A 15,860-nucleotide genomic window follows, 5' to 3' on the forward strand; every position below is an offset into this window, starting at 1 on the left:
TTGAAGGCGAGATACTGCTGCGCCATTCACACTTGAGTACATTGCACAATCAAATAATTAGTTCACAAAGAACATTATTATCCCCTCACATAAATGCTAAGCATAATTTCCCTGCTAAAAAGATCCTAAATCCATTTGCAACCAAGTGCTAAGAGTCAAACCTCAAATTCAAGGTAGTGAGCAATTTCCAGACAAAAATGTAACAATGCGTTGTCAACATCATAACATAATTACAAAAGTTCGTCTAATTTGACTCATTGCGAGGTCATAAACATCTTACCTAAGGTCTTACCTAAGATAATTTATCAAATATCTGTCATATGATAAGAAAATCAATAAACTAGGGCTGACACATATGAATCGTTGGAGACTCGAATATCCAATCAGTTATCAATTAATCGTACGATGAAGTCGATTACTTTCAACAGTGTCTTAAAGTTCAATTTTGTTTCTAAAAAACGGCCATGAACCAAATTTGTATTATGACATTGTCAATATGACTTTATATAATTGCATTTTTTTTTCTCTCTACCTTTTATTCAATCTGCAAGCTGCCATTTCTTTAGACCTCGCTCGCCCATTCACTAACTGCAGATGATAAATACGAAGAGAATTTTCCTGGAAATGCTCCTCGGCACCTGCCGGAAGAGCCACTGCTGCAGTTTACCTTAAAAACAGTGTCAGGGTTGAGCTGAGGCGACTGAAAAAAAAAAAAAAGAAGCTGTAAATTTAGGATGCTGGCGCCAGGGGTGAAGCGAGCGTTCAGGTAGTCATCCAAACAAGCAAACAAGCAAACAAACAAACAAACAAACAAACATGGACGGGGTGGAGGAGGAATGTGCCAGTTGAAAGATTTGTCATGCAATGCCTGCAGGGAGACAGTGCATTTTCTGCTCGGCCTCCAAATCACTTTCTGCTCTGCCGAGCCAGCGCACAGCCTCGTGTGTGATGTATCCAGCCTGATTGCTCCCCCGTCATCATTAACAGTGATTTAGGGGGGAAAAAATAAATAAAAAAAGACAAAAAAAAAAAAAGGCTTTCACCTGTGTGTGTCTGTCGCGAATGACGTAAGGCCATGTGAAATATGATTCCCATTATGGATGCATTGAAAAGAAAAAACTTTTAGACCTTAAAAAAATTTAAAAACATTTCTTTCAATGCCAGACGTTTTCAAAAAAGAGAACCGCTTGAGTGCCCGTCAATTTAGAGCATTCTGAGAAATTCTTCAAGGCTCACAGAAAATTGTGTTTCATAACGAAATACAAAAAGATTTCAAAAAGATTTTTTGAAAATAATCAGGGTAATAAGTTTCCATTTGACAAACTATTTGAAAAGGAAGGAAATTAGGTAAGGCTCACTTGAAAATGTCCAAACGTAAAAAAAAAAATCCCGCTTTCCCGAACCGATGCGAGGATTCGGATTTTAAAATGGGGAAAAAAGTTTATTTCCACCTTTATTTGCCTTGCTAGCGTTAGCGTAGCTTGTTCGGCGGGGGGAAAAAGCACGTTCGGCGGCTACTAAGAATAGCTTGGCTGACCCACTTTTTCAATTGGGCTGAGTGTTATTGTGCAAAAAGAGAGATCACAGCAGACTGTGCAAGTCGACTTTGTTGACTCTGTGGATTATTTCTAGACCTTCTGTTTATTTTTGTAGTTCGAAGTGGCGGAGATCATGAATAACTGCCGAGGAACCTTAGCATTACCGTAACGATACGGCAAATCTCCATTGTGAGCATGACCAAGTGGAGTGCTGTGGATTTTTTTTTATTTTTTTTACTCTTGTGGATAATTTCTAGTCGGTCCCTTAATGCAAAGTTGAGGTTATTAGCATTAATACAACTGCTAGCTTAATGTTGACATGCTATTGACGCGCTAACAGGTCGCAACGACAACCCATTTAGCAATTATTTGGGCAAAAAAATGGTGAAGCAACACATGTAGACAGACATAGTGTTTAACTTCTGCTAGTTTTAACTTCTGCCAATTTTCATGCGAGAATGTAACACACCAGAAAACAACAATCATGATAGCAGCAACAGAAGAGCTGTGTAAAAACCTGGACAACCTTCTTGACACCTTTCATCAAGGTGGGGTGGGGAGAAGAATGGAGGCATCGCTCCTATGGCAACGGAACATCGCTTAAATGAAAACAAGCGGCCTCTGAACCTCCACCTACGCTCACGCGCACACTTGCGCGCGTGCACGCTAACTTTGTAGCTGATTGCCAAAGGCTGCACTTAAATAGGTCGCGCCTGGGAATCATTGTATTAAGCGCCGTAAATAGAAATAAACAGCAGAACAATAACGGCGCGTCGGCATCTTTGGGTTAGCGTTGGAGTGCCGTGCAACAAAAAAGATAAAGAGGAAAAGTCTCCGGGGAAGTGTCATTATTCTTTTATTCGTCTTTTTTATTATGAAAAGCGTCAAAAAAAGCCAATTATGAGCAGACAGACGAGGGCGTGATAACATTGTTAGCTAAATGAACCCTTGTGAATGAAGCAGATAAGCACAGGACACTCCACTTAACGCACGTCAATGACCTTTTGTGACGAGTGGCTGATTAAAGGGAATGAAAGGAAGCGAGCGGTAAAAGACAGCAAGTCAATCGGCGGGCTGCTAGTCCACGTGCAGGAACTTGGATCCTCCTCTTCATATCTGTGCTTTGATTGACATTTGACTTTTAAAATGAAGCGACGAGTCAGATCATTTGTAAAATCGCTGTTGGTTCAAGTCAGTCACAGGTTTGTAACTAGGTAACTGTAGCCAGGCAATTATAACAAAGTAATGTAAAGCAATAATCTTCATTGTCTGCAGCAGCTTCGTTTTTTTTCTCTTTAAAACGTCGGCGCAGATGGCTGGCAAGACGCGGCGAGGTAAAAATAAAAAGCGTGTGCGTGCGGCTTGAGAGCTCTTGAATGCCATCTCCCCGTCATCCTATTTATCCACGTGCTCATCATCCTTTTCATCCATCAAGTCGTCATCCTTTATCTCCTTCAGGGATGGCCGCCCGGGGGAGGCCGAAAACTCATCATACATAGGTCGCCAAAATCAAATAACGCACAATTGTGTTGGATTTGATTGACACCCACTTTTACGAAGTTTGCCTATTCAGCATTTCTTCATATTGACAAACAACCCTTGTTTGCAGGCACTTCCTTTTTAGTACTTCCTGTCCGGGTCACCTCATTTGCATACACCTGCTTCCTAGGGCGGAAGATTTCTGGCCTTGTCGTCCTCCCGTGTCAAGTCAAAAGCTTCCGCATAAAAGAGTTGACAACTCCACGCTACGGCCCGTGACTATTTCCACTGCTTTGCTTCTTTCCGTGCCGGCTCGCCATCATCCTTGACGTTCTTAATTCTTAATGGTTTCTTCAAATGCAAGCGGGTATCACTCACATTTCCCACCCTAGGTGCAACATCCCGAGGTGTAAATCCGAGGCTAACCCGCAATTTAAGCTCCCGCAGGCGTTCGGCGTCTGGATATGCGTGCAAATGTGTGTGCGTGGTACCAGTACCGGCGTGCGGCGTAAAAAGCCCAACCGCAGACAACATCTGCAAAACGACTTCCAAGCGTGTACGTCGTGAATCATTGACGAGAGGCGCGGAAGGAAAACACGCGTGGACGGCGAGCACCGAAGAGGCTAATGCTAAGAACAGGGAGAGTGCGGTTCACCTCAAAAAGGGGGGATTAAATTTTAAAAGATGACGAGTTAAGAAGAGGGAAAGCATTTAATCGAGGGTAACGAGTTTCACGCAGAGACATTTTCCAATCAGCGTCTTCACAACGACTGATGACGTTTTTGGTTTATGCGTACTTTCAATTAGAACAGGACAATATCAAGAACTCACGTTGTCGGCCATATTTGAACAATAGGTGCAAATTGAATCATTATTATTAAGGTTTTTTTAAAAAAATTAATTTTCCTCCCCTTGCGCGGCTTGTTGATGATAAAACATTTGTTCACAATGTGGCCGTATCTGATGTTGCGTTAATCCAGTGCACAGTCTAAAGTCAATGATAGGACACACAACCTGTGACATACAGCTGTTTACACACACACACACTACACACACACACAAACACACACGAACCTTGCACTGCTAATCCAGAAAATCCCCCCCCTAACGTGCACACACACAAACTTCCTCTCTTCCCAAATCCCCTTAATCACAGCCGCTTGATCCCCGACAAAAAACAGCCCGCATAAATCAGCCGGGATAAGACAAGACCTCAGCCAGGGTGAGACGAGGGAACACTGTTTTGAAGGAACACGTCCAATGACATTTGGCCGTTTATCACCTAAGAATGTCAAAAGACAATTTGGATAATTAAGCAGTAGTACAGTAAAAAAACTTAATCCGGTAGATTTCGGTTTGGACGACTAGCAAAAGCGCGACGAGGGAAACTGTGAATAATTCAACGCTCTGGTCTTTGTTGTGTGTCCAAAGGAATCGTTTAAAAAAATAATAATTGTAGATCCACTCGCAATCAAATAATTGTCTGCAAAGGGAATTAAAACAAAAATGAAAACTTTTTGGCTGAAGGAAGAAACACAAATATTCCAATATCCTTGCGCTCATAAAAATCATTGAGACACATTATGGATGAGAAGAGTCAATTAAATGTCGTGTGGAGAAAATTGCTATTCATTCTGGGACTTGTATTAATATATACGCACCACTAATAGACTCATTGACTTGAGTGTGCACATATTTACATTCAACACATCTCTGACAGTGCAGCTGCAGTTCAGACCAATTATCATGATCACGGCGAATCGGAATGCAAATCAAGAAACTTTTCAAAACACATTTGAAATGATAATCACCGTCACGCTCAGGAAATTTTCTTCATGCTAATACTCAGCTAACGGTTAGAATAATAGCTGAATTAGCACTTCGATATAAGCTAATATGGAGGCGAGATGAGTATCAAGTAAAAATGTTGGCTAAAATGGTTGCTAATGCGTAGTGGCTAGCATCAAATAAAATATGAGCTAAAACATAGCTAAATCATGACTGTAATATAAATCAAATGATCTATTTTGGATTCAAGAATCATTTATCTACCTGACCTTTGTCTGGCCTGCTCTCATTGAGCGCGATCCTCGTAGCACTTTGGTAGCGCTAGCGTCTGCTTGATATTCATGGCGGAAGCGTCGTGAGGATCTGGGATAAGTCCTCCGACTTTAGCGACTTACGGACGGGAGCGCTACGGAAAGGTAACGCGGTTCTCATGATTTAAGAAGCTCTTTTGAGGCGGCACCTTGCAACCTCGAGGCTAAGAAAAGAAAAAGTCACTTTTCAACCTTTTCACTTTGGCATGGAATTTTTAAGAAAGACAAAGAACATACCAGATTGAATGGACCAGCTGATTTCCTTGACAGCGAGTCACAGCTTCTCCTTGACTGCAATAATAGCTAGTTAACTATGATTAAAGTGAACATTTATTTTTTGCAAGTTTAGCGTGTGTGTGACTGTGCAAACATAAGTGGATGACTTGTCGGCAAATGTGTTTGATTAGCCATTTAAGTCCTTGGTGACTTAGCAGGTTGCTGCTATTCTACAGCAGCACTGAACAATGACTCATTCTTTCAACCTCTTGCGAGTCGCTTTTGACGCCATTTATGACCTTGGGTTAACCACCTTGCGGCCCCTTCTGTTGCGACCCACATTTCACCCACTTGCGGTCTCATTTTGTCCCCTTGCAGGCTCCTTTTTAACATCTTGCTGGCCCCTCGCAGTCACCAATTTAGCCTCTCACACTTCACTTTTTTTTCCCCATCTACCTTTATTTTGCCCTTTTTCATCCCCCTTTTAAACCCAGTGCACCCGAACAATATTTCCTACAGAATCATTCAGCATACGAGAAGACGTTTAAGCAAAGGGATGGGGGCAGAGAAAGGGAGATGAAGTCACGGAGGGATATTTATGCAGAGGAAGGGACTGTACGGAAGGGGGGGGGGGGGGGGGGGGGTGCACTGTGTTGGCCAGGGGGCGCATCACTCATCAATTTGTTTGTAAACAACAGATTTATGCGCAGTAAAGCGAGCGGAGAGCCGCCGGCAACTGAAGCACTGCACGCAAACGCATGAGCAACGAGCTCAGCGCTTTTTGGCCTGCAGCCCGTCAAGCCAAGGAATATAGAAAAAAAAAGGAAAGGAAAAATGACCAGGAAATCTCCCGGCACGGCAACACCTACTAAAACACATAGATACCCAACACAAGAAAAGTTAAAATGCTAAGTTTGATAAGAGTGAAAAAGCTAGCTTACTAAAAAAATGATAAGGCAAGCAAACGCCAACAACGACGACGAGTGGGTGCTGTTGCATTATTTTATTATTACTGGAAAAAAAAATCGAACATACAGTATTGGTTGCGTGTCAGGTGGCTATCTTGTTTGTTCACTTTGGTCACAAAGGGGCAAAGGCACTTTTTTTGAAACAAAAAGACAGCAAGCTAACAACACAACAGCAAATAAAATGATCATTTACGTTAAATTTTAAAAAATATAATCGCTTTACGTTGTTTATTCCGTGCCAACCATTTAGCGCTAGCGTCATAAATTTAGACTACCTAAGCATAATAACAGGGAATGATAAGAATCTGCAAGCGTGTCATACACTTGGGAATGCCCCCCAAAAAATATTTTTGAAAATTACAATTCTCTCTTAGCTATTTCCATGCTAATTAAGATGAGCACAATAGCGAGCAAGACTGGACGAGAGTGTCGTACACTTGGTAGTTAAACTACAACGCTCCCCCAATTAGCCGTCTTCATGCTAATCTATACTAACGGCAGCTTCAAACTTGCTCCAAAAAAAAATTCTGCTGGCTTGTTGTACACGTGAAATGTCAGCGAAAATAGCCAAGCTCAGCATAAAAGAATCTGCAAGAGTGTCATATACTTGGGAATCGAACTAGAACGCTGTCTGTAAGCTATCTTGAGGATCAAGTTAGGTTACGTGTAGCTTCTATTGTGATGTAAAAAAAAAAAATGTCCACCTTGCTTAGTATAAACGCTGGAAAGGAAAAGTCGGACAAAAATACTGACAACTGCACACACGGTTGGTAGCGTTAGCGGCGGCGGCGTACCGACAGTGTTAGAAAGATAACGATGAGAATGCGCTGCTCTGTACTCGTTAAAAAAAATATTCAACTCAGAAAATTTCTGATAAAGTGTCAATGCGACTGACATTAGCCATGTAAGTGGCAAAATTTCGATAACACAAGCGAAAACTTCATATTCTTTCTGCATAGGAGGGATAATTGCTCATAAAGGTTAAACGCTGTGAGTGTTAGCATGATTTTGATCTGTAAACAAGATAAAGAAAATGCTGGAATGGTCACAAATGGCAAATGTTCGGGTCTATTAGCCGATTGACCTGGTTTAGTTTGTCTAACAGTTAGTTGTTTTTATGTTACGCTAGGCTAATGATAGCGTCAATCACAAAACGTCCACAGCTTGTCACTGAGTAAAGAAGCTTAGCATCAAAGCGATAAATGTTAAAAATTTGCTAGCACGTTGTTGGGAATGGAAATCGATTTTATTCCCGGCTTAAATATTTGGCTAATCGCTACTAAGCTAACATGCGCTTCAGGTAATTTTGAAATTTGAGTTTCTACTAAGCCATGTCACTGATTAGTCTAGCCTGGTAAGTCAAACTTAATTCATTTACCAGTTAGCCAAATTTATGCTGAGATGGACTAACTATTATATACCGTGATGCTCATCGTAAAACAATGTAGTAATAACTATAATATTTATCCAAGCGCGCGAGAAAAATCGAGTCAAAGAAGGAAGCGGAGTTAAGCGAGCATGAAAAGAGCGGGAAAAAAAATTGTTCGGCTGTTCAGAGGTCAGTGGTGGCCTTGGCGGAGAGCGCCTGGATGCGTCCCGTGTTACAGTTCTTGCACAGGACGTGTCCATCCAGAGGGTAACAGCCCTGGTTGTCACCCTCAGAAAGCAGAGAGCCGCAGTCCTGTACCCAAAACACATACGTTAGCATGCTAGCACATGTTAGCTTAGCCTTATCACGTCGTGTGGTTTTGATGTAGCGTTTCGACGTTTGTACGTACCTCACAGCGGTAACAGTGGACGTGGAAGTCTCTGTCCAGAGCCACGATACGAACCGTCTCCTCCTGACCGGGAGCGGGCATGATTGGTTCAGAACACACGCAGCAACGGGGTGCAAACTTCCTGCTCAGCCACAACAACGACAGACATTATTAGCGGTACGACAACTTTTGGACTGCCACGAGTATTTCAAGTTGAACGTTAGCTCACGTGTGGAAGTCGTGTATGCAGTGGATGTGATTGGAGGCGTCGACGGTGAAGGGCACGCCGTCCAAACTGCGCTTGCAGACCACGCAGGTGAAGCAGTGAGGGTGGTAGGCCTTTCCCGTGGCCCTCAAGATGCGCTCCATGATGGGCTTGCTGCACATGCTGCACGTCTCCAGCGTATTCTGCAAAAACACACGCATACACGTAAGACCAGGAGTGGTTTTCAAAATAAAATTAAGGAACCTCCGAGGAATGATGACCCGAAAACGATTTTCACAAAAAAACAACCATTAGATTGTGAACCCTGGAAAAAAATGTGCTTCTTAAAATTAGAAAGTTGCTCCTCCAAAACTGCTCCTGGTCATGTCAAGTCTGGTGAAGTTCTTTTTGCGTGGGGTGTCCTCACATTGCCTGGCAACGCTGCCGATGCCCTCGGAGCCACAGTGGAGCTCCAGAGTGGTGGTAAATATTTCCACTTTGTGATGACTGCAGGCTTTCTACCGCCAGAACTCTCGGGCAGGCGGCCCGTGGTGGAGGGGGGGTGGGGGGGTTGTCAAGAGGCTTAAAATGTATTCATTTCCATCATTTCAACGTGGAAAAATGACACACAGGTACAACTGGATTGCCCTTTGCGCATTTCCTGGATCTGTTCTCCGCCGTGGCCGTTTTGCGTGCTCGACCGGGCTAAAGCGCACACGCTTCAGCTGCCTCCGAATTCCGCCAAAGCCCATCCTGCCGCCTCAGTGTTTCCAAACACGGTTGTGGGTGTGTAGCCAACACGGCGCAGAGTCACGCGCCGCCGGGCCCCGAGCGCCGGGACGAGGAGCGGTCGCCGGCGTGTGCGCTGACATTCTGCATCTGCATGCTAATGAGCGACCTAGCATAGCCTGCACGGGGGACGGAGGCTAGCTTGTCAGGTCACATGGTGTCACACCTTACTGGGGTCACCGAGGACACGGCATCCGTTTGAAACTGAATGTATCGAAGATGTTGATGCAAAAATACAATTCACTTGTCAAACGATTACATTTAAATGATTAAATTATTTAATTTAAAAATCAAAAATACTTTCATGGTGTAGCCATAAAGACAAAGAAAATGCGAAAAAATTAATGAAATTAAATTATCATAATGATATTTTTGTGATGTCTAAAACATATCTGAATATTGAACTCATGTATAAAAAATTGAAGCGAAAAATTGCTAATGGGCTAAGAAAATGATTTGAACAGTTTTTACTTGAATCGTTTTCACGTATACCTGCCGGCCGGCCGAATGTTACATTTAGCGCAGAATTGGGTCGTGCGGTCACGGCATCTTGAGGCCCCCGCAATCTGAGAGATGCCAGACTTTCATGTTTTGGACCGGCGGCGTCGTGGCCGCGTGGCTCGCGAGCACTCCTGGAGAGGCTGGAAGAGTTCATGAAAAGCGAGACGCTCGTAGAAATCAACACGACTCCCGGGGCGGCGTTTGTGTGTAAACAATGTCCATGCTGCAGTCTCGCCGCGTGCAGGCTGGAAAAGGATAAAAAAGCTTTTTAATGAGCTGGATGCCGCGAGCCTGCCGGCTTTATTTACCTCGCAGGCACCAAAGCAACGTGAGGAGCGGTACTTGAGCCGCATCCTTCCCTGCCTCTTGGCTCTCTACTTGTGGGAATACCTTAGCCTTGTTTAGCTTAACTGGAGCATGTGATTTCACTTCCTGCTGCCTGACTACAGTACTCGCAAGACCCCCCCCCCAAATAAAAATGTATGTGATGCTTGACAGTCGACAGGTCGGTTGAAGGGGCGGAGCCTGAACTTTTAAAACACCATGAAACAATTGAGTCGCTAATGCATTTAAAGCTCGGTATTTACCTTTCAAGATAAAACCGATTTCACAATAAAATTCCCAAGATATTTTTCCCTGATGTCACTGATCAGGGTTCTCGTTTGAACCGGTGCCACTTGTTGCCAACCCTTTTTGCTGTTGAGTCCCGGGATGGCCTCTGTTGCGGGGGCTTCATATGCCCACCGCCACTAGAGGGCAACATACAAGCACTGCTGCAGCGATGTATTGAAGCATACTGACTGACTCGATGCACCTCCTCTCTCTCACATGCGTGTTTGCCCACAAGGCTAAACAAACGTCTCGGCAGTAAAGTGAATGTAGGTCACACACACACACACACACACAAACGCACACTTTAAATCAATTGTATGGAGACCCCCCCCCACACACACACACACACACACACTTCCTGCAAAGCCCACAGTGTCTGCAGAGACTTGGCCCGGACGCTAAACGACGTCTGACAGCTTTTGGCGTACACGAGGAGCCGTGTTGGCAAAACAAAGCGTGTAGCGGGGAAGTTAAAATGGAGTCAAGCATGTGTTTTGGTGACACTCAGGCCCGACGAGGCCGTGCATGCGTCACGTCGACTTGGAACTGTTCCAGGATAATGTAAATGGGGACTTCTGTAGGTGCTGCTGTTTTGGTTAGCAACAGGATTCCAAGGGCCTAAGAATAATTTCAAAAATTACCATGTGATGGCCAAATTGGAGCCATCACAAGGTCATTGAGCTCATTTCTGTCCTGCTTCATGTTGTATTTCTTAACTACATTAGAAGCAAACTAAAAATAAATGTGGTCGGACATAATGATGGCGTCTTAATGAGGCTGTCTAACATGGTTACCAAAATAAAACTAATTCAATGTTGTTCCGTGCGAAATGCTGCTGCACCCGCCCGCCAAATGTTTGGAATTATTGCTCGACTCCTCCGTGATTCATACGTCCCGACATTCAAGCTCGCGCTCTTCCTTTTTTTTTTTTTCCTTCTCCCCTTGCTGCCGCTGTGATGTTAAAACCGCTGGCGATTGCATAACGTGAAAACTTGCATCACCAATTTCCTGCAGTAAAATACTCGCGTAAAAAAAAAAAAAAAAGAACTCCGCGTTTGCTTCTTGACACACTTGATGATGAGGCTGAGATCTGTGATGCTGAAATGATTGACGGGTGAGAGGCTCCAATGAGAAATGCCTTTTGGCCACCGTTTTATTTTATGACATGACTCAAAAAATTCAGATTCCCCCAAACAAAATGTACGCAAATATTTGATTTGAATTAAGCATTGTACAATTGAATTATTAAATGTATTTAATCATTTATTAGAATATAATTTCCTAAAATATAAAAGGTGGATCAAAAATTATTTAATTATTTAATTTTATTAAAAATAATTTGTACAACTAATAAAATCCCTCACATCTGCAAACTTTTCTTTGAATTTTCCTGCTTTGACAAGCTACTGGAATGATTGACACATGACGGCGTCCAACCAGAGTGCCTGAAATGCTAACAATGATTGAAAGAACCCCCTGCTGCCTCCATCTGCTTATTCGCCGTGATTTAAACATCCCGACATCTGCACCAGACTTTTTTTTTTTTCCTTCGCCGTGATGTGGAAACCGCTCCGGATTGCATCACCGATTTCCCGCATATGATAACACAGCGGTGTTCCAAAGCGGGGGGAATAACTTCATCTCTCCTCCTTTGACACACATTTTACACCTAGCATTTCTGTTTTTTTTTTCTTTGCCAGTCGTGTTTTCCGCGAGGCCGATCGGGGCTGACGGGAGGCAGGCTGCGCTCTGCACGCGATTTATGACCTGGCAGGATGAACTCGCTGCCGCTAAATTTACTGCTGAGCTGATTCAGTGCCGCGTCTGCTCGCTGCCTGGCTTTACTGCTATGGGACCAGCGAATGAGCGAGCGACCGGAGGAAAGTCGGGACAAAATGCCGGATGGATGAGTCACCTCGGCAAAAAAAAGAGGGGGGGGGTGTAGGTGACTTAACGAAGCTTGACAAACAAGCCTCTTGTGCTGTTTATGAGAAGGAAGTTTGAGGAGATCAAATGAAGAGCAGATGATGATGACTCACTAAGAGAGGAGCGAAACGAAAAAAGAAAGGTGCTTCGGCGAAAATAACATCAAAGCTTTTGGCAAATACGAATCGGACATGCTTAAGTTAGCATCATTAGCTCGTCGCTATGACTTATTTAACTCTTACGATGATGAGAGTAGAGAAGGACGCAACAGATCCAGACCGAAACAACCAATTATTTGACAAGTAGGAAATTTAGCACACTCACTAGCCCCGCCCCTTTTGTGTCACTGTCTGTACACGTCCTATCAGAGATACGATATACACCGATATTCTGTCCCGCCTCTAGCTCCAAAGTGTTGCTATTAGAGTCCATTGTTTGGACAAGAGTCGCGGAAGCTCCCTCATGTTTTTTGTCTAAGCATATTTCCTCGCCCGGGGGCAAGGAAAATATCGGCGACCCACTGCTGACCCGCCGCAATGTCACTCCCACTCATGACATCGGCCAACTACCGCCGGGGCTCTTTGTCACTTTCTCTCGGCGACCGCGGCAGGAGACGTTGCCTAAAGTCCAGAGGGGTCACTTTTAGCCACACGGCGGGATTTAAGGCGGAGAGGCAGCGCCGGGCGGGCCGGAGCGGGACGGCGCCGCTCCTGCCACCTTTTGTTCTGCGAAGGAGGGGAGGGGTGGGGTTGACGTACGACACGTCACGTCGAAGGAAAGTCCGAGTCGGCGACGCGGGTTTCACTTTCAGCTGCCGAGCGGGAGTTAAGGTGGAGAGGCAGTACCGGGCCGCGGTATCTGAGGCGGAGGGAGATCGCAGCACTCCTGACACCTTTTAACACCGGAAGGCCTGCTGTCATGATAAACCACTCCGGACAGGTTTGTCAAAAGTGCCAGAGAGTGACCCGGCTCGGATGCGTGCGCCTTTAAGAGAAACGAAACTCTACATAATGCGATCCAGTCGAGGTCGAAGCACAAAAAAAAAATGGTGGGAGGCTCTGGCCCGGTGCCACGGCGTTCTTGGACCCGCCGGTCATTCTGTACCTTACCAACAAGCAAGAGGCCAGGCCGGGTCAACTGAAGTGGAAACTTCAGCTCAGCTCACACCCCGGATGAACATTCCGTCAAGGAGCGTCGCAAACATTCAGACTGAGAACTTCACAATCTTTTGGGGAAGGCATTTCAAGATGGCTGAGCTTCCCATTACGTGGATCACCCTTCATCCGTGTGACGCACCTACGCAGACCTCAAATCATCGTCGCTGTTTGTTTGCGTGGTGCCCGAAGGATGCCCGAGGCGGGCGTCAAAAATTGTCAGTTTGGGATCGTGTTGAGATAATTGCTAGCGTACCTCCACGGAAAGGCAAAAGATGACGTGACTGGACAGTACGACATGATTTTTATGTCCTGTAACATATCTTACACCCACCCACTCTTCCTTAGCATCACAGCTACGTATTAGCACGTTAGCATTTAAGCAATCCGACATGACAGCATATGAGGATCATAGCCGGGTCTTGACGTCGGTGGCGTGATTTTAATTTGACTTGAATTTTCCCGCCCACGCACACCTGTCACCGCCCCCCCCCCCGTGACGGATATACGGGTCGTCACATGCGGACTCGGCGGCACGTTCGGAGACTGCGACGGAGCGCCTCGAGACACTCCCGTGGTGCCGAGTCATCAAATATTCATCTCCTGTTTGTGTCGAAATTGACTTGTGTACTTTCACACGTAATTAAATCTGTTAATTCCTCAACGGAGCCCAGCAATTAGACAGCGCCGGCTTGAATGGGGATGGCAAATGGCGGCGTGTTAACACACTTGCCAAAGACAATTAGGCTGCACGGCTGTCCCGATTCTGCTCGGAAGGGTTTATTGACAGTGACCGACTTTTTTCAATTATTCATTTTGTCAACACCTTTCGGTCTATAAATACGAACATCACCAGTTTGAGGGAGAAGTTGACTGTGCAGTTTCTCGGCAGGACACAGACAGTCTGCGAAGGTATTTAAAGGGGATTAAAAGAAAGTACATTTCACTGCGATAATATTAAAAACGGGAGGGGTGGGGGGGAAAGAGGATTTTTTTTTAGGATGGATAAAAGTGCGACAGTGCGGATAAAAGGTCTCACCGTTGAATAATGGCGGCATCGAGTTTAAACGGTGTTAATCTACGGGATTGGGGCTAATGCGGATTGCGCCTCCATTTGAGGAGCGCGACAAGGCCTTTAAGCAGCTCAATGTGTTGTCACAAGTTGATTAAGTGCACTACAACAAGATGACAGGATTAGCATTACACAAAACACACACTACTACACCGCGCGTGTGCGTACGAGTACGGCAAGGTCATTTGTCACAGAGACACCGCATAATATCGTTATACTGTGGCTTTCATCAAGTTTCTTTCATACGCCGAACCGATAATCGAGACGCCACACTTTTGTTTCTGAAGCGATGCAAAGTGAACAGCCTACATCGGGAATTAATCGAAGGTGGATTTTTTGGAGCCACCGTTGCCGTAATCGCATGGGAGATGCCGGCGGGATGGGAATAAAAGGAGGAGGAAGAACGTCCATTAAGGAATTTCCCGATTTTTCCGCGCCGCGCTTTTTTTGATCCGGCGCCAGAAGAACATTTATGCTGATGAAATGCATAAATAAAAGTTGCTCAATTATCCCGCTTGGAGAAGTTCCAGGCGAGACGGGCACAATCGGCGTGAGTGCCTCGCAAAAAGGGGGGAAGATTTAAGAGAGGCGGCCGGGCGTCAAACACCTTCGACGGCCACGCCAATGAAAAGCAAATAAGACGATCAAGTGTTTTCTTTGGCACATTGATTTTGTATTGAACCACCCCACCCAAACCTCAGACCCCGAACACCTGACGTATTACGGCGGTATTCAACTAAGTGCTTTGAACTAAAAGTGACTGACGACTTCTTCCGGTAATTAGCGGCGCGTCACACCGCCGCTTGTAAATTGCATCAGTGTCGATGCAGGAGACAGCACAATCCAAATCAAACATTTCCACCCCGGAAGCCATCAGAAGAATTCAAACTCGTCTTTCTTCTCCTCCTTATCAGTTCGCCAAAGCTAATTAAAATGCTTTTGACATTTATTAAATACACAAAGCGCGGTGGAATGGCAAGCTTAGCGGCGCGCCGCCGCCGTCGACTTGCAGATAGCATCGGCTTGATCAAAACATGAAGAAAAAAAAAAAAAGGGAAAATCGAGTCCAAAAGAAACTGAGATCATTATTTAGGCAAGTTGTTGCAACTTTGTCTCCCCCCCCCCCCCCCCCCTCATGGTATAACCCAAAACTGCCCTTAATGAAATATAAGACATAATAAAAGAATAATAATATATATATAAAAAAAATAATGTAATACATATAATGTAATAATAATAATAAATAAAAAAATATAAAATAATATATAATAATGTTTTTTCTTTTTTTTTTTAAAAGGGCAAAACATCAACTCACCACATAGCAGGGCTCGCAGTAGGCCTTCTTGTCGACGGCGTAGAAGGGTTTGCCGCGCAGCTTGCCGCTGCAGGTCATGCACACGAAGCAGTCCACGTGGAAGACCTGATCCATGGCCGTGCAGCCGGTGCCCTCACCCACCACGTTCTCCCCACAGCTGGCGCAGCGCCCTGGGGGAAAGGGGATGAATTCAAGGTCACAAGCAAATTGGCAGTAAACATCACGCTCG

General features: G+C 44.8%; 1 protein-coding gene across 8 annotated transcripts in view; it reads right to left on the bottom strand.

Moving 5' to 3' along the window:
• Positions 1-6,320: 6,320 nt before the first annotated feature.
• The window catches only part of lpp (LIM domain containing preferred translocation partner in lipoma), a 61,811-nt gene continuing 52,271 nt past the window's right edge, over positions 6,321-15,860 (bottom strand). For all 8 annotated transcript variants that reach the window (XM_049723077.2, XM_049723115.2, XM_049723092.2 and 5 more), the window contains 4 exons: positions 15,632-15,801; positions 8,287-8,465; positions 8,079-8,199; positions 6,321-7,981 (listed from right to left, as the gene is read on the bottom strand). In XM_049723077.2, coding sequence (XP_049579034.1) covers positions 7,853-7,981; positions 8,079-8,199; positions 8,287-8,465; positions 15,632-15,801 — 599 coding nt within the window. In that variant the 3' untranslated portion in view covers positions 6,321-7,852. The remainder of the gene's footprint in view (positions 7,982-8,078; positions 8,200-8,286; positions 8,466-15,631; positions 15,802-15,860) is intronic.

The sequence above is a fragment of the Syngnathus scovelli genome, chromosome 10 (genome assembly GCF_024217435.2).
Source record: "Syngnathus scovelli strain Florida chromosome 10, RoL_Ssco_1.2, whole genome shotgun sequence".
Lineage (NCBI taxonomy): Eukaryota > Metazoa > Chordata > Actinopteri > Syngnathiformes > Syngnathidae > Syngnathus > Syngnathus scovelli.